The following is a 19,118-nucleotide window of genomic DNA, read 5'->3' on the forward strand; positions in this document are numbered from 1 at the left end:
TTTATAGTGACAGTTTTACTATTTTCTTTCCAACTTGGATGCCTTTTATTTTTCTTGCATGATTTCTTTGGCAAGGATTTCCAATATTATGCGGAATAAAAGTGGGGAGAATGGACATTCTTGTCTTATTCTTCATCTGAGAGGAAACATTACTAGCTTTTCACTGTTGAGTATAATGTTAGCTGTGTGCTTCTCATATATGGCCTTCATTATGATGAGGTATATTTCCTCTGTACCCACATTGTTGAAAGTTTAGTATAAATGGATATTGAATTTTGTCAGAAGTGTTTTTATACACTTATTGAGATGACCAAATGACTTGTGTTCTTCATTTGGTTAATGTAGTATATCATATTACTTTGCAGATGTTGATGTTGAACCATCCTTATATCCCTTGAGTAAATCCCACTTGATCATAGTATATGATTCTTTTAATGTATTGTTGAATTTGAACTTCTAATATTTTGTTGAGGATTTTTGCATCTGTGTTCATTGGGGATATTGACCTGTAATTTTCATTTTTTGTGATGTTTTTGGTTTTTGTGTTTGCCTGTTTTTTGTATCACAATAATGCTACTAGCCTCATCAAATGAGCTTCGAAGAATTTCCTCCTGTTCAACTTTTGAAAGAGTTTTAGAAGGATAGGTATTAACTCTTCTTTAAATGTTTAATAAAATTCACTAGAAAAGCCATCTGGTCCCAAACTTCTGTTTGATCAGTAATCGAAAGCCTCCCAAATCTCTTTATGTGTTTTGGTCTGTTCATACTTTCTATTTCTTCCTAATTCAGTCTCTAAAGATTCTGTGATTTTAAGAATGTATTCATTACTACTATGTAGCCCAATGAGTTGGGAAGTAATTGTTTAGGGTAGTCTTTTAAGATCCTTGCTTCCCTGATAGCTCAGTTGCTAAAGAATCCATCTGCAATGCAGGAGAGCCCGGTTCGATTCCTGGATCAGGAAGATCCCCTGGAGAAGGGATAGACTACCCACTCCAGTATTCTTGGTCTTCCCTTGTGGCTCAGCTGGTAAAGAATCTGCCTGCAATGCAGGAGACCTGGGTTTGATCCCTGGGTTGGGAAGATCCCCTGGAGAAGGGAAAGGAGAATACCCACTCTGGTATTCTGACCTGGAGAATTCTATGGACTGTATAGTCCATGGGGTCACAAAGAGTCGGACACGACTGAGTAACTTTCACTTACTTACTTATTTTAAGATCCTTTGTATTTCTGTAGTATCAGTTATAACATCTCCTCTTCAATTTCTGATTTTATTTCAGGCCTCTTTTTTTCCTTGGTTAGTCTGGCTAAGGATTCGTCAATTTTGTTTATCTTTTCAAAGAATCAGCTCTTAGTTTTACTGATTTTTTCTATTGTCCTTTTAGTCTCTATTTTATTTCTGATTTTTATTATTTACTTTATTTTGCTGACTTTGTACTTTGTTTCATCTTTGTTTTCTAGCTTCTTTTGATGTAAACTTAAATTTTTTTTTTTTTGAAATTGTTCTTGTTTCTTGAAGTAGGCTGATATTTCTTCGAGCTTCCCTTTTAGAACCACTTTTGCTCCATAGGTTTTGGTATGTTGTATTTCCTTTGTCTCAAAGTATGTTTTTATTTCTCTATTGATATTTTTCATTGACCCAGTGGTTGTTCAGTAGTCTGTTGTTAAATATTCACATATTTGTGATTTTTACAGTTTTCTTCTAGTAATTGATTTCAAGTTTAATTCCATTGTGGTTTGAAGAAATGCTTGATATGATTTCAGTCTCCTTAAAATTGAAATTTGTTTTATGGCTTAATGTATGATCTGTCCTAGAGAATGTTCCATGTGCACTTGAAAAGAATATGTCCTGCAGCTTTTGGATGGAATATTTTGTGCATGCTAAGTCGCTTCAGTTCTGTCTGTTTGTGACCTTATGGACTGTAGACCACCAGGATCCTCTGTCCATGGGATCCTCCAAGCAAGAATACCAGAATGGGTTGGCATGCCTTGCCCCAGGGGATCTTCCCAACCCCAGGACTGAACCTGAACCTCTTACGTCTCTTGCACTGGAAGACGGGTTCTTTACCACTACTGTCACCTGGGAAGTGGGAATATTCTGGGAATATTCTGCCACCCAGAATATTCTGTAGATGTCTATTAAGTAGATCTGATGTAAGTTGTCACTAAGGCCAATGTTTTCTTATGAGTTTCTGTCTGAATGTCATCTTATTTGGAGTTCTCTGGGCTTCTGAGACCTGGATGTCTGTTTCCTTTCCTAGGTTAGGGAAATTTTCAGCCATTATTTCTTCAAATAAGTTCTGCCCCTTTCTTTTTTTCTTCTCCTGAGACCATCACAACGTGAATGTTAGTTCTCTTGATGTTTTCCCACAGATCCCCTAAGATCTCTTCACTTTAATTTTACTTGTATTATTATTGTTGTTGTTGCTGCTTAGTGTAGATGAGTTTGCTTGCTTTGTCTTTTAAATCATTGATTCTTTCTACCCCTTTATCTAGTCTACTAGTGAATTCTTTTAGTGCATTTTTTAGTTCAGTTATTGTGTTCTCAGCTATGTGTACTTCGTTATATTTTCTATCCCTTTGCTGAAGTTCTCACTGTGTTCATATATTCATCTGTGTTCAGTGAGCAGTTTCATGACTATTGCTTTTAATTCTTTATCAGGTAGATTCAGTTCAGTTCAGTTCAGTTGCTCAGTCGTGTCCGACTCTTTGCGACCCCATGAATCGCAGCACGCCAGGACTCCCTGTCCATCACCAACTCCCGGAGTTCACTCAGACTCATGTCCATCGAGTCGGTGATGCCATCCAGCCCTCTCATCCTCTGTCGTCCCTTTCTCCTCCTGCCCCCAATCCCTCCCAGCATCAGAGTCTTTCCCAATGAGTCAACTCTTCGCATGAGGTGGCCAAAGTACTAGAGTTTCAACTTTAGCATCATTCCTTCCAAAGAACACTCAGGGCTAATCTCCTTTAGAATGGACTGATTGGATCTCCTTGCAGCCCAAGGGACTCTCAAGAGTCTTCTCCAACACCACAGTTCAAAAGCATCAATTCTTCGGTGCTCAGCTTTCTTCACAGTCCAACTCTCACATCCATACATGACCACTGGAAAACCCAGAGCCTTGACTAGACAGACCTTTGTTGGCAAGTAATGTCTCTGCTTTTGAATATGCTATATAGGTTGGTCATAACTTTCCTTCCAAGGAGTAAGCATCTTTTAATTTCATGGCTGCAGTCACAATCTGCAGTGATTTGGGAGCCCAAAAAAATAAAGTCTGACACTGTTTCCACTGTTTCCCCATCTATTTCCCATGAACTGATGGGACCAGATGCCATAATCTTTGTTTTCTGAATGTTGACCTTTAAGCCAACTTTTTCACTCTTCTCTTTCACTTTCATCAAGAGGCTTTTTAGTTCCTCTTCACTTTCTGCCATGAGGGTGGTGTCATCTGCATATCTGAGGTTATTGATATGTCTCTTGGAAATCTTGATTCCAGCTTGTGCTTCTTCCAGCCCAGCGTTTCTCATGATGTACTCTGCATATAAGTTAAATAAGCAGGGTGACAGTACACAGCCTTGACGTGCTCCTTTTCCTATTTGGAACCAGTCTGTTGTTCCATGTCCAGTTCTAACTGTTGCTTCCTGACCTGCATATAGGTTTCTCAAGAGGCAGGTCAGGTGGTCTGGTATCCTTCCCCTTGTGATATGGAAAAGTCTTGACACACCTTCAACAACAGGAACCTGTCAAGAATAAATCAGGCTGTAGGACAATCACAAAGGTTCAAAAGACAACCAACCACTAGGGCAAGGTTGAATTCTAAAGTTCCTTACAAACACAAAGCCAGTACTTCAAGACACAGAGAGGTCACCATCTCACCTAATACATAGAACAGAGCATCAAACAGAATGGCAAAACAGAAATATGTGCCAAAAGAAAGAACAAGTCTTGGCACATATTTCTGTTTTGTCATTCTGGTTTGATGCTCTGTTCCTATGTATTAACCAAGCTTCCCTGGTGGCTCAGAGGTTAAAGCATCTGCCTCTAATGTGGGAGACCTGGGTTTGATCCCTGGGTCAGGAAGATCCTCTGGAGAAGGAAATGGCAACCCACTCCAGTACTCTTGCCTGGAGAATCCCATGGATGGAGGGGCCTGGTGGGCTACAGTCCACGGGGTTGCAAAGAGTTGGAAATGACTGAGCAACTTAACTTTAACTTTCCTATGTATTAGGTGAGATGGTGACCTCTCTGTGTCTTGAAGTACTGGCTTTGTATATGTAAGGAACTTTATAATTCAAACTTGTCCTGGTGGTTGGTTGTCTTTTGAACCTTTGTGATTGTCCTACAGCCTGATTTATTCTTGACAGGTTCCTGTTGTTGAAGATGTGTCAAGACTTTTCCATATTGCAAGGTGAAGGATCTCACTTTGTACTTAGCTTTAGGCTATTTGAAAGCCAGATACTTGGGGAACAGGTTTTGAAGTATGCAAATATATAGTCCTGTGGACCATATTCATAAGCCCTGCTGGCCTTCAGACCAGGAAATCTGGAGGTGACCCTTGGGTAGCATTTATGTAAATCAGACCTCTAGACAAGTCTATAAGCTCCTTTCTGGGAGGTATCAGTGAGCTCAGGGAGGTCAAGGGAGTATGCAAGAATGGTGTCTTACATTTCCCAAGAATGCCTCTGTACTCTCTAGATGTGTGCAGACCTGAAGCCTGTCCCTCAAGCTGAATCTCCAGGACAAGTAAATTGTCCTTTTCAACAAGACTGGAGGTGTGTTTCAGTCTACTACCTGTACAGTGCCCTGAATGTGGCATCCTGTCAAGAACTATCTTTCCAGTTGTTATAGTTCCATGGGGCCCAGGAATGCAAATCCCCTTGCCCACCAGGGCCAGATGATCAGGGGGGCATAGTCTGTCTGTCTGGGTTGCTTGATCTTGCTGGTTCTAGAAAGGCATCTGGAATGCACGGGGGTGGGACATGCCCCTTGGCTTCAGCATGACATCAGGAAAAATCCTTGTTGTGTGCCCCTGCCAACTTCAGCAAGGGAGTGGGAGAGTGTCACGATTTCACACTAGCTGGTACCAGCCAGGGAGTGAGGAAATGCCGTACCCACTCGTCCCTGCCTGCCTTACCAAGACAGTGGGATACCCGCTATCTGCATCCCTGCCTGTGCTAACAAGGTAGGAGAGAGCAAAATGGCATCTGTGGCACTCCAGTCTCCAGAAAGAGCTCCAACCCTCCTGACCTCCCCCAGCAGATGCTTGAAGATTAGCATATGAATCTGCTTCACGTTCCAGGCACGTTTCAAACTGCTGGTTTTGCAGTGGGTTCTAGGGCCAATGAGGCTTCCCTGGTGACTCAGATGGTAAAGAATCTGCCTGCAATGCAGGAGACCTGGGTTTGATCCCAGGGTCAGGAAGATATCCTGGACAAAGGAATGGCTACCCACTCTAGTATTCTTGCCTGGAGAATTCCATTGAGAGAGAAGCCTGGCAGGCTACATTCTATGGACTTCCAAATAGTTGGACAACTGAGCGACTAACACTTTCACTTGTTTCTAGGGCAAATGAGACCTCATGCAAGCCTTTTTAAAAGGGAATTTCAAGTCACCTCAACTGTTAACTAAAAAAAAATCACATCCTAAAAGTTTAGAGTTATGTTTTAGTCAGTGGACAATACTGGGACTTAAGGCTGAGACACAGCATCTCAGATAACTCTGAAAGACTGCTCCCAAGAGGCAAGAGAGGGAGCCAGGCTATATAGGAATTTTTGCAACAAAGGCCAGGTAGTCAGAACCTCAAAAGATTACTGTTAATTAAGGAAAACCAGATATTTCAAGTTAAGGAATTTGGCACTTTTCTATATATGCAAAGATGCAAAGTCTGGGCTCATTGAAATTAGCCCAGAATCATTCCTTTGATATGCACCTCAGGTCAGTGTCCTGTGCTTCTTATCCTAGTTTCCTCAGGAAGTACCATCAGAGGTAGCTGTAAGCAGCTGGCTGATACATGTGGGACAGATCCTGCCTCCATCCTGAGTTCTCCCAGGGCTTACCATTAGGGCAGCTGTAATGTGATGGCTTGATGTCAGCAACATACTTTGTTTACTTATGTGGCAGGTGGCATTTTTAGTTCACACAGACTTTTGGATTCCTTGAACATAAGCTCTGCTGGTTTCTAAGCCAGACGTTTTGGGGGCTCATTTCTTTGCTGTAGGTTCCAGGGCTGGGTTGGCTGATGTGGGGAACAAATTCATCATCCTGGGGAGAAGCTCTCTGTTTGTGAGATCCCGCCCTGTTGTGGGACTCTGCACCAGGGACGGAATTTTTGGTGAGCTTGCATCTCTGCATTTTCTACCAATCTCAATGTGGTCCTTTGATCATGTGTTGTGGAGGAGCAGTTCAGCTAATTTTCAGTTCTTTTTTGAAGAATATTGTCCCATATATAGCTGTAGAGTTGGTGTGTCCATGCGGCAAGGTGAGTTCTTGATCTTCCTGAGTCTCCACCTTGGAACACCCTCCCTGCCCCACCCACCCCCACCCCTGCCATGCACATGTATTTTTAATTAAGGGAGGTGCTTTACTTTCTGAATTCATGTAAACCTGGGAATGTCTTTCTGTTGCTTTGTTACAAAGAATCTACTTTATTGGGATTGTTTATGGATTAAGACTCAAAGGTTTCAATGGACATCTGGACTTGCCAGAAGCTATGCAGTTAGCCTTTTTAAAATCCTTGGTAGGAGACCCATTTGGCTGGGTGCATGCAGTCTTCCAGCCCCCACCCCAAACATACACACAGTTTTTTTTTTTTCAGCCCTTATGTGGGTGGAAGTGTGGATGATTTTCTGTAACATCTATCTGGAGTGTGAGGAAACTTTTTGATGTGTAAAATCAAGTGTTTTTCTTATTCTCAATTTTATGCTGAAAGGTCTCTTTAATTATCCCTTTGATCATTGTTTACCTTACAAATCTTGCCAAATACTCAAAAGCTATAATTAATAGACACACCTACATTTTCTGACCTACTATTCATCATGTCTCTATTCATTTTCATCTTTATCCTTTATTTAATTTATCTAGATTGTCCTTCACAGGACTGTGTGTTTTTATTGTCACTTCTACTGTAAAATCTAATGTGTGTTTGTCATAAGGAAAATGAGTAGAATTCAATGTTCATCATGTTAATAACTATATTTGAATATAGTTTTTATGCTGAGTGACATGAGAAGTACCTTCTAGGCAAAGCAAGCCTGATGAAACTGGCATTTTTCATGGATAATGTTACAATGAACATTGACACCAAGGACAATGGGAATATGGTATATGTTTTTCTTCTAGCTTGCATGCACGTGTGCTAAGTTGCTTCAGAAATCTTTTCTCCAAGGTCTCCCAATGTCCAGTCTCTCAGGCACATTGGAGAGCTGTGTTATACTGAGGTAAACTTTTGCCATTCCCTTTCTTTGATACTCTGGAATGTTGGAGCTTGTGTTAAGAACATTCAGTATGTGCTTTCTACTCAAGCGGGCACCATGGGCTCCGTTGCTACAGCACCGTACTTGCTGTGACTGTAATTCCAGTGTGCACCCCTGCCAGCCCCACTGTGATCCTCCTCCATTGTTTCCTGGGCATTAATCTCCAAATGTAAATGATTCCCAGTAGAATAATTCTATTTTATTCTTACAGAATGATAGGTGTTTATTATTAGTTAACAAATCTTTCCAATTCAGGAGCCAGAATTGATAAATGTATGAGGTGCTGCCTAAATTCTCTTGGGCAGGGGAAAACATTTCATTTAACAGAAAGCACATGTGAGCATCATATTTTCTTCTTTCAATTCCTTTAAGTTAGTGTCTCTTTGTGTGTGTGTGTGTGTGTGTGTGTGTGTGTGTGTATACATAGGGGTGGGGTATAGGCAATACCCAATAAATATGCAAGAAACATAAACTGGATATTAGAAGTAAGCATGCCATGGAGAAAAATTAAGCTGAAAAGAAGGATGAAGAATTCATAGTTTTAGCTTTCCATTGTTTTTGGTTTAAGATGTCATTATATTATAGCTATTTTTGTGGACAATTGGGTAAAAATCCCTTAAATGGAAGCACCCTGTCTGTATTTGTTATTTGAAATAGCATTTATAGTTTAAATCATAATCCAGATATACCTAATAAATGGTTGAAAAGCTGTATTATTACTGTTAATCTCTAACTACCTGTTCTAAAATCCAACTATAATTGAAGAAGCATTGAGTTACAAACCTTGAAGCTGAGTAAGAGAAGAGAAAATGCATATAATCTTCACCTTGTAAAGTGGTTTGCCTTTTGAAAAGAGGTTTGATCCTATGGAACTGGCTCTGTTCACTGCTTGCCTTGTGTTATATGCTTAAACTGTTTTATTTAATCCTTACTATACCTCTTCAATTATTTATCTCTATGAAAAAAAAGTAAGGTTTAGAGAGATTAAATGACTTGCCTGAGGGGGCACAGCTAGTAAGTACCAAAACCAGGATTTGAACCTAAATCTCTTTGATCCAAAGATTATATTTGTAATCACCTTTTAGAGTCCACCTCTGACTTGAGCTAAGCAGAATAAGCAGAACACAGATCTCTTGGTTACTAGAACTTGCACATGGTTTGGCCCCTGCCTTCCTGTCCAGGGACAGCTTCCCTGGTGGCTCAGATAGTAAAGAATCTGCCTGCAATTCAGGAGACCTGGATTTGATCCCTGGGTCAGGAAGATCCCCTGGAGAAGGGAACGGCTACCCACTCCAGTATTCTTGCCTGGAGAATTCCAAGGACAGAGGAGCCTAATGGGTTACAGTCCATGGGGTCACAAAGAGTCTGACATGACTGAGTGCTTAATACTCACTTCTTGTCCAACTTCTTTTTAGACTACACACCTCAGGCTCTGTTCCCTGGCCCCACTGGCTTCCTTTCTGTTCCTAAATACCACATTTGGGGGTCTTTGCTTATGCTGTTTCCTTTGCCTGTGGTGTTCTTCCCCCTCTTCCTTTCTCTATATGCTTGCCTATTCTCTACCAGGCCCCAGACCCAGAATTCATTTGCTCAGAATCCTCTTCCAGCCATGGCATATAAAGGAGGTGCCCTCCCCACTTAAAGTCCTTCCTATCATCTGTTATTTCTTTCCTAGCAGGTAACCAATCAGAAATCAATCTGATCACCTCTTTGTTATGTATCTCTCTACAGAACGTAAGCTCTCTAAGGGGAGGAATTTTCTTCCTCTTAAGTTTAGTTCAGTTCAGTCGCTCAGTCGTGTCCGACTCTTTGCGACCCCATGAATCACAGCACGCCAGGCCTCCCTGTCCATCACCAGCTCCTGGAGTTCACGCAGACTCATGTCCATTGAGTCAGTGATGCCATCCTGGCATCTCATCCTCTGCCATTCCCTTCTCCTCCTGCCCCCAATCCCTCCCAGCATCAGAGTCTTTTCCAATGAGTCAACTCTTTGCATGAGGTGGCCAAAGTATTTTTCAGCTTTAGTATCATTTCTTGCAAAGAAATCCCAGGGTTGATCTCCTTCAGAATGGACTGGTTGTATCTCCTTGCAGTCCAAGGGACTCTCAAGAGTCTTCTCCAACACCACAGTTCAAAAGCATCAATTCTTTGGTGCTCAGCCTTCTTCACAGTCCAACTCTCACATCCATACATGACCACAGGAAAAACCATAGCCTTGACTAGACGGACCTTGGTTGCCAAAGTAATGTCTCTGCTTTTCAATATGCTATCTAGGTTTGTCATAATTTTCCTTTCAAGGAGTAAGCATCTTTTAATTTCATGGCTGCAGGAGAAGGCAGAGGCACCCCACTGCAGTACTCTTGCCTGGAAAATTCCATGGACAGAATAGCCTGGTAGGCTGCAGTCTATGGGGTCACTCAGAGTCGGACACGACTGAGCGACTTCACTTTCACTTTTTACTTTCATGCACTGGAGAAGGAAATGGCAACCCAGTCCAGTGTTCTTGGCTGGAGAATCCCAGGGATGGGGGAGCCTGGTGGGCTGCCGTCTCAGGGGTCGCACAGAATCGGACACGACTGAAGCGACTTAGCAGCAGCAGCAGCAGCAGTCACCATCTGCAGTGATTTTGGAGCCCCCCAAAATAAAGTCTGACACTGTTTCCACTGTTTCCCCATCTATTTCCCATGAAGTTATAGAACCAGATGCCATGATCCTCGTTTTCTGAATGTTGAGCTTTAAGCCAACTTTTTCACTCTTCTCTTTCACTTTCATCAAGAGGCTTTTTAGTTCCTCTTCACTTTCTGCCGTAAGGGTGGTGTCATCTGCCTATCTCAGGTTATTGATATTTCTCCCGGTAATCTTGATTCCAGCTTGTGTTTCTTCCAGTCCAGCATTTCTCATGATGTACTCTGCATGTAAGTTAAATAAGCAGGGTGACAATATACAGCCTTGACGTACTCCTTTTCCTATTTGGAACCAGTCTGTTGTTCCATGTCCAGTTCTAACTGTTGCTTCCTGACCTGCATACAGATTTCTCAAAAGGCAGATCAGGTGGTCTGGTATTCCCATCTTTTTCAGAATTTTCCACAGTTGATTGTGATCCACACAGTCAAAGGCTTTGGCATAGTCAATAAAGCAGAAATAGATGTTTTTCTGGAACTCTCTGGCTTTTTCCATGATCCAGCGGATGTTGGCAGTTTGATCTCTGGTTCCTCTGCCTTTTCTAAAACCAGCTTGAACATCAGGAAGCTCACGGTTCACATATTGCTGAAGCCTGGCTTGGAGAATTTTGAACATTACTCTACTAGCGTGTGAGATGAGTGCAATTATGCTGTAGTTTGAGCATTCTTTGGCATTGCCTTTCTTTGGGATTGGAATGAAGACTGACCTTTTCCAGTCCTGTGGCCACTGCCGAGTTTTCCAAATTTGCTGGCATATTGAGTGCAGCACTTTCACAGCATCATCTTTCAGGATTTGAAATAGCTCCAATGGAATTCCATCACCTCCACTAGCTTTGTTCGTAGTGATGATTTCTAAGGCCCACTTGACTTCACATTCCAGTGTGTCTGGCTCTAGGTCAGTGATCACACCATCGTGATTATCTGAGTCGTGAAGATCTTTTTTGTACAGTTCTTCCGTGTATTCTTGACACCTCTTCTTAATATCTTCTGGTTCTGTTAGGTCCATACCATTTCTGTCCTTTATCGAGCCCATCTTTGCATGAAATGTTCCCTTGGTATCTCTAATTTTCTTGAAGAGATCTCTAGTCTTTCTCATTCTGTTGTTTCCTCTATTTCTTTGCATTGATCGCTGAGGAAGGCTTTCTTATCTCTTCTTGTTATTCTTTGGAACTCTGCATTCAGATGCTTATATATTTCCTTTTCTCCTTTGCTTTTCACTTCTCTTGTTTTCACAGCTATTTGTAAGGCCTCCCCAGAAAGCCATTTTGCTTTTTTGCATTTCTTTTCCTTGAGGATGGTCTTGATCCCTGTCTCCTGTACAATGTTACAAACCTCCGTCCACAGTTCATCAGGCACTTTATCTATCAGATCTAGGCCCTTAAATCTATTTCTCACTTCCACTGTATAATCATAAGGGATTTGATTTAGGTCATACCTGAATGGTCTAGTGGTTTTCCCTACTTTCTTCAATTTAAGTCTGAATTTGGCAATAAGGAGTTCATGGTCTGAGCCACAGTCAGCTCCTGGCCTTGTTTTTGCTGACTGTATAGAGCTTGTCCATCTTTGGCTGCAAAGAACATAATCAATCTGATTTCGGTGTTGACCATCTGGTGATGTCCACGTGTAGAGTCTTCTCTTGTGTTGTTGGAAGAGGGTGTTTGCTATGACCAGTGCATTTTCTTGGCAAAACTCTATTAGTTTTTGCCCTGCTTCATTCCGTATTCCAAGGCCAAATCTGCCTGTTACTCCAGGTGTTTCTTGACTTCCTACTTTTGCATTCCAGAAGTTAGAACAGCACATGACATACAATAAGTGTTGAAAAAAAATTGAATGAAGACTGGATGGGTGACCTTGAAGTTTATATATTTGCCTCTACTTAGAAACACTGTCTTTAATATTTTTTCAAAGGATGTATTTGAAAATATCTTTAAGAATTTTGAGTGTTCCTATCATGTTTAAACCTTGATCAAGATACTTAATAGCGTTACCACAAACCATTGCAACTTCCTGAAGTAACAGATTTCTGCTTTGCTTTTCATGTCAATGGTCTTGTTTAAATAACTCACCTGTACATGCATATTAATAAGAATAAGACTCTTTGGCTAATTTTCTGCAATAGAATTATGGAAAACTATTAGAATAGTTTTGTTAGATAAGAACTTGGGATGCCCTCCTGTCTAACTGAAATATTGTAGAAAGGTGAAAAGGCTTCTCCAAGGCTACACAGGTCCAGAAACTTGAACAGAGCCCTTCCTGTTACATAAGGTCAGCTCTTACTGTGTGTCTTCTACTCCCCCACCCATTATAGTCAATATTTTTATAGAAACAACTGATTTTATATAGTATTCCATAAAAATAAAAATGCTTGAAAAAGGTATCAATATTAATCTGAGTTCCTAGTTTATCTTAAATCAATAAGATATAAAATGGTAACTTTCATGGGTACCTTAATACTGAAATCACTGCACACTCTTCTGTCTAAGGCTGCTGTGATGTAGACACAGAGGCCTGTGGGCTCCTCAAAGAGAAAGGGAAAGAAGTATTAGGTTCAGGATGAAATAAATTATACAAGTTTTCATCGTTGTCATTGTTGTTGTTGTATTTTTCTACATAGTTAGCAATTAAAATGATTGTATGTGAACCTCATATTCAGGAATCACAAATTTTAAAATAATTAGGTTCAATAACCTACAGATTCTATGATCAGTTCTCATGCAATGAAGGAATCCCTTATTTTTTGGAGATGTTTTTGAAAACCTAATTTGATTTACACAAATTTATGAGTATTTCTAAACAAGAAAAGGTTGACTTTATATCTTCTTAGAAGAATAGATTGGTTTTCTAAGGAAATAAATAAGATAAAAAGAAAAAAAAAGGAAAACCAAGGACAAATTGCATTGTTCATATAAGGAAATGAAGGAAAAATAAACATGTGATTCATCAATATAAACGATATGCCCAGTGAAGGAGAGCAATGAATATGTAGTTTCTATGTAGCTCAAAAATAGTGTTTTTGCTAGAAAGTGATTTGTGTAAAATCAGTATAATCAAGACCTGCACTGTCTACTTTATTCCTTCTTTTCTAAGGTTGGCTCAATTTGCATCCTCCCACAACCCCATACTTTTATATGGCAAAACATATAAAACATGGCTTCCCAGGGGATGCAGGTGGTAAAGAATATGCCTGCCAATGCAGGAGATGGAAAAGATATGGATTCCATCCCTGGGTCAGGAAGATCCCCTGGAGTAGGAAATGACAATCTGCTCCAATATTCTCACCTGGAAAATACCATGGACATGGGAGCTTGGTGGGCTATAGTTCATGGGGTCTTAAAGAGTCAGACACAATTGAGCGACTGAGCACACAGCACACATACACATAAAATATAGTGTAAATGACTATAAAATTTGGCTTTTCTCTGTGATTAAGAGGATTTTTATGCTGACTTGATAGAACTCCAGTTCTCCTCCATTTTTTCATTCATGGAACCATCATAGGATATGGGGAAAAATTTATTTGTCCCCAAATGACAATGCATATAAGTCATAGAAGCATCTATTCCTACAAATGAGAGGGACCAAGGGAATTATCTTGTCCAAAATTTTCCTGTAGAGATAAAGATGGTCTTAGAATCCTGATGCCTATGGTAAAGAGGTTTTGTCTTTGCCTTTGTCTTTGGTGTAATGCAGCTTTATTTTTCTATGTACAGGAATACATGGACTCCAACAAATACATTGAACATCTGTTAAATCAACTTGAGGAGCAACACAGAAGTCTCTGGAGGTGAGTTAAATCTACTTCTTAACTTAATAGCTGCATCTATAGCTTTAATCTTGATCACAGAAGCATGGAGTTGGTAAAAGGTCTCTTCTTCTACTTGGTTGCCAAAAGCACCTTTGGGGGCAAAAATCAGCAGAGGCTACCTAAAGAGTTCCATTCCTTTAATTAAAGTAAAACAGTGGTGTCAAAAGTTGTCCTTGAGTGACGGACCCGCTCAGAGATTGGAGGATGGTAGAAAGCATAACACTTGCCAAGGTCAAGGAATGCATTTGTCCACCGCCATGCAACAAACTTATATTGTAGAAAAGAAAGTGAAGTTGCTCAATTGTGTCTGACTCTTTGCAACCCCATGGACTGTAGCCTACGAGGCTCCTCAGTCCATGGGATTTTGCAGGAAAGAATATTTGTATTCTTGTAGAAACTAGAACCCAAATCCTCTGGCCTTTGCCTGCCTAAATATTATTTATGTTTTTCTATAATTGAAAGGCTGAGAACACTTCTGCTTAAAATTTCTGCTTCTCTTTATATTAAAAAAATACATATTTCAAGAATGCTGTTGTATAGGTCCCCCATGTTTGGTTCGGTTTTTGTTTTATGTGATGGATTCTAACTCTAGGTGTGAAAACATCTGCAGGTAAATTGGAAAAAGAGGAGAGTATTATATAAGTATTATATAGGTTTTCCCAAGTAACTCATTCCCTGAGGCTTCTAGGGAATGGAGATCATTGTGACAGGATTATCCAGATCTGTAAAGTCCATGTGGCCATTTTTGCCAGTGCTAGTATGGACTCTGAATTCCACTTAATAAATTCCTATAGCTCTTGCTATCTGGAATAAATATGCTAGTGCTCAGTTACATGATACCTTACACTGCATCAGAATTATTGAATATAATTAGCTTCTTCTCTAAGGGGTCAATAAGCCCCTAAAGTCCTTTATGTCTTATCTCCTCATGGCACAGAGGCCAGTTCCCCCTCTGTGAAGAAGTGAAGTGAAGTCGCTCAGTCGTGTCCAACTCTTTGTGACCCCATGGACTGTAGCTTACAAGGCTCCTCTGTCCATGGAATTTTCCAAGCAAGTGTACTGGAGTGGGTTGCCATTTCCTTCTCCAGGGGATCTTCCTGACCCAGGGATTGAACCCAGGTCTCCCGCATTGCAGGCAGACACTTTACCCGCTGAGCTACCAGGGAAGCCTCCCTCTGTATACAAAGATACTAGGGAGGTAAGTATGACCTAACCCTGTGGCTTTCTTGCCCAACCTCATCCAAATCCATTTTACTCATTTGTTCTGCTCTGCTGTTAGTTTTCCTACTAGGAAACATGTTGTTCAGTCTCTAAGTCATGTCCGACTCGTTGTGAAACTAGAAAACATATCTGTGGTTATAGTAATAGACAGTATTCTATTTTTCTACCTAGAAGAAAACTGCTAATAGGATACAACAAAACTGTACAATTTTTAAGTCCACTTGTCACTAAAAGACACATCAGTTAACTTTATATAACTTGATGCAATATTTGTTAGATTTGATTTTGAGATCTGTAACTTGCTGACAAAGTTTTCTTTTGAGAACCAGTGTATACCAATAGCAATGTATTTATGGCTATATGCCTTTTAAATTATATTTTCCATAGATGTACTGCAAAGTATATTTAACTGAGTTGTAACATTTTCTTTAAACTATGTGTATAAAATAACTTCCCCCATCTTTCCAAAGAAAAATATATGAATGATGAATACCATCTGATGAATAAATTATACTTTATTAATAATTTGATCAGTGTGTTTTATATACATTTTTGAAGAGGAATAATAGTTTCACACATTTTTGAATCAAAAAAACCTGCATGGAAAAGGATATTTTCCTGCTTTCTTAAGGAAGTTAATAAAAACCTTTGGTTTTCTCTGATATGATTAAATTAAAATCTCATTTCAGGCACAGACATCACCTAACTTAAAGTAAGACCTCAGATTTTTGTGGGCAATCACATCCATTTTCCTTCAGAAATAGAATTATTGCTAGTAAAGAAGCAAAGGCTTACATATAGCGTCACAAGATCTAATAGAAAAGCTTTATTTGAATAATAATAAAGGGCAATAATGATATTTGAATAGTCAGAATAACAGTGAGGAAATGGAAATGGTAGTATTGAAACGAAAATGAAAACCAATAATAGTAGATTTACATACTATTTATTGAATCATGAAATTATACTTGATTATATTTTGCAAACAGATCCTGACTGACTTATAGTGATAGGCTTTCTGATGCTTATTACAATATCACAACTTCAACTACAGCCAAATAGTTTATGGTGAACGATTTATGAGTGACAGTGAGCAGTGGGGGACTTTTTTTTCTGTTTATGATTGAATATTTAAAATGCTTTCTTGAGTTAAGGTAGACTCTATGATATGCCAAGGACCATGGCATACCACAAACACAAGCACAGCTAAAGTGTCTGAAGTCAAACAAATATTCCCATAATTCAGTATATGTTTTCTGATTTTTATTGTGTATTTGATTTGTAGCTGTTACAACTTTCGTTGATGTTGATATTAACTAATGGTCTTCCATTTATACTTAACCTATAACTTAAAAATTCTGAATATTTTTAAAAGATTATTTTGATGTGAACTATTTCTAAAGTCTTTATTGAATTAGTTACAACGTTGCTTTAAAAAAAAAAATGTTTTGGTTTTTTGGCCACAATGCATGTGAGATTTTAGCTCCCTGACTAGGGATCAAACCCGCACCCCCTACATTGGAAGGGGATGTCTTAACCACTGGACCACCAGGGAAGTACCAACTTTGAATATTTTGATCTTCCAACAATAATAGTGATCAGCATTAATTGATGGCCACAGTCTTTGAGGACTGATCAAAAGCATAGAAGATATATGTCATACTGTTATTGCCTGTTGCTTAATGATAAAAGAATTGGACAAATGGTAGAAGATTGGATATAAGAATGAAAAGTCTTATTTTTGTGAAGGAATCTCATAGTCTTTAACAGGCTTTAGTCATTTTTTATAGCATAACCATGTGCTGTGACACAAATATATTGTTGTAATCATACTCTCAAGATAACTGGTTATTTTGGGGTCCTGTTTAGTACTGTGCTGAAATAGACCTATAATATACTCTAGGTTTTCAAATTGTTAAGGAATTTGTGGAGTTCAAATATAGCTGTCTGGCAAAGAGCATTTAGCTTAATTAATGTTTTGATACCAGCAGAAGAAAACTTCTGTGAATGTATCTGAAGAAGAGGGTGGATTTGGGATCTAGAACCTAGTCTAAGACTTGAGTACAAATCTGGGCGCATTTCAATTGCTCTGCCTCTCCCTGCCTGATAATAAAAAATAAACATACCCAGCAACAGCTTATTTATAAGTTGATGTTGAAATGTGGTCATATATTTTTGTACGTTTATTTGTTTTAATGAGGAAAGTTAAGATTAGGAGAAAAAGGCTCTTTTGTACTTAATGATTTTTATATCATCTGTTACTATTTCTGATTTGACTAAATATATCTGTGACTGACAAGAAGGAGTGTGAGAAAACAACTGCTGAGACGTTCTCCTGATATTTGACAGAAATCTTTATCCATTTGCAGCCTTAGATTAAGAGTTTAGAACAAACACAAACAGTTGGAAAATACAAATGGGATTCATGAATATTTATGGTGTTAATTACTCTTTCATGTCACATATGTGAAATTATGTATGACAAACAGAGGCAGCATCACACTCTAGAAATGGAAATAAGACTGGATTGGAGGTTTTAGAGACATAGACTCTGGTCCTGGTCTGTCCAAAGTGATTATTGGGTAACATCTCTGAGACAGAGTTTCCTTAGGTATAAAAAGAAGGTATCGATATAGCTAGTATTTAAGATAACTGAGCACTGAGATTGTATGAAGCATATAATATCTAAAATAGCATTACGTCTATATAACATGCACTGATATGTATAATATTTTTTCTCTAATACTTATACAGCTGGATCATGTAGAATTTAATACATGTCATAGAAGGCTTCGAAGAATCTGTGTAGAAATGCCTAATATAATAGATCCCTAACGGCTTGTGGGGCTTCCCAGGTGGCTCAGTGGTAAAGAATCCACCTGCAATGCAGGAGATGTGGGTTTGATCCCGGGTCCAGAAGATCCCCGGAGAAGGAAATGGCAACCCACTCCAGTATTCTTGCTTGGGAAATCCATGGACAGAGGAGCCTGGTGGGCTATAGTTCATGGGTTGCAAAAAAGTCAGACACGACTTAGTGACTAAACAACAACAGCTTGCCAGTGACGGAACCAGATAATGTCAAAGCATTCATTTCAGATTTTCAGAGTTTGAGTTAGAGTTATCAATAGCCTGTAAGTAAGTAAAGAATAAGTAGGTTTCAAGGCCAAAATTAAATGACAAGATCTGGTGAATGCACAGTGCCAATTTCCAACCGACAGATGCCAAATCAAAGTCTCATTTGAACAAGCTATATTTAGGCTAGAGTTTCTCAATTAAGGCACTCTTGACATTTGTGGACAAGGCACTCCACTACAGGGGGCACAGGCTCAATCCCTGGTCAGGGACCTAAGATCCGTCATGCTGCATGGTGTAGACAAAAAATAGAGAAAAAGAAAAGATTTTGTTTTAATTGTAGAACTACTCAGAGCCATTTATATTGCTAATGTGTTATGCATATCAAATATAGACTATAAAATATAATTTTGACTTCTTAAAAAAAATTCCCAAATCCTATTTTTCTTGGAGCATCTATTCTGACTAAAGGTCTAAGGAATATATTTTGCGAAATGGTGACTTATCTAGTTTGGTAGCCAAATATACAAAAACATAGTTGTACTTCTTTCTTCATCTTTCTCCCCTTACTTCACAGGTACGGGATGGGTACCTGTGAATGGTAGTTTGTAAAAAGAAGCAAATGGTATGGGTAGTTTGTAAAAGAGATGAGAAGTTTGTAAAAGAGAAGCAAATAGTGTGAAGAGTCTGGGTTGTTGATAAAAGAGGAAAGTCAACCCCAAGTTCTGAGGGGCAGTCTAAGTATCAATACTACCAGATTCCAAGAATTTGAAGAACCATTGATCACAAGCAATGTTTGCCCTGGTAAAGCACAGAACTTGTGCTTCCCCGGAAGAATAAATGTTGGTTGCCTGCATCACCAAGAGGAAGAA

At 39.4% G+C, this 19,118-nt stretch overlaps 1 protein-coding gene across 22 annotated transcripts in view; it reads left to right on the forward strand.

The window, feature by feature from the left end:
* The window catches only part of NCKAP5 (NCK associated protein 5), a 1,093,872-nt gene that overhangs the window by 323,553 nt on the left and 751,201 nt on the right, over nt 1-19,118 (forward strand). For 15 of the 22 annotated variants that reach the window (XR_008711991.1, XR_008711992.1, XR_008711990.1 and 12 more), the window contains 2 exons: nt 13,859-13,932; nt 15,089-15,151. Coding sequence is in view for 17 of the 22 variants with exons in the window: in XM_055572844.1 (XP_055428819.1) it covers nt 13,859-13,932; nt 15,089-15,151 (137 nt within the window). In the remaining 5 variants the exon portion in view is untranslated. Of the gene's footprint in view, nt 1-13,858; nt 13,933-15,041; nt 15,152-19,118 lie in introns of those variants that run through there. The other 7 variants (XM_055572834.1, XM_055572825.1, XM_055572836.1 and 4 more) reach the window with 2 other exon arrangements.

Source organism: Bubalus kerabau, chromosome 3 (assembly GCF_029407905.1).
Source record: "Bubalus kerabau isolate K-KA32 ecotype Philippines breed swamp buffalo chromosome 3, PCC_UOA_SB_1v2, whole genome shotgun sequence".
NCBI lineage: Eukaryota > Metazoa > Chordata > Mammalia > Artiodactyla > Bovidae > Bubalus > Bubalus kerabau.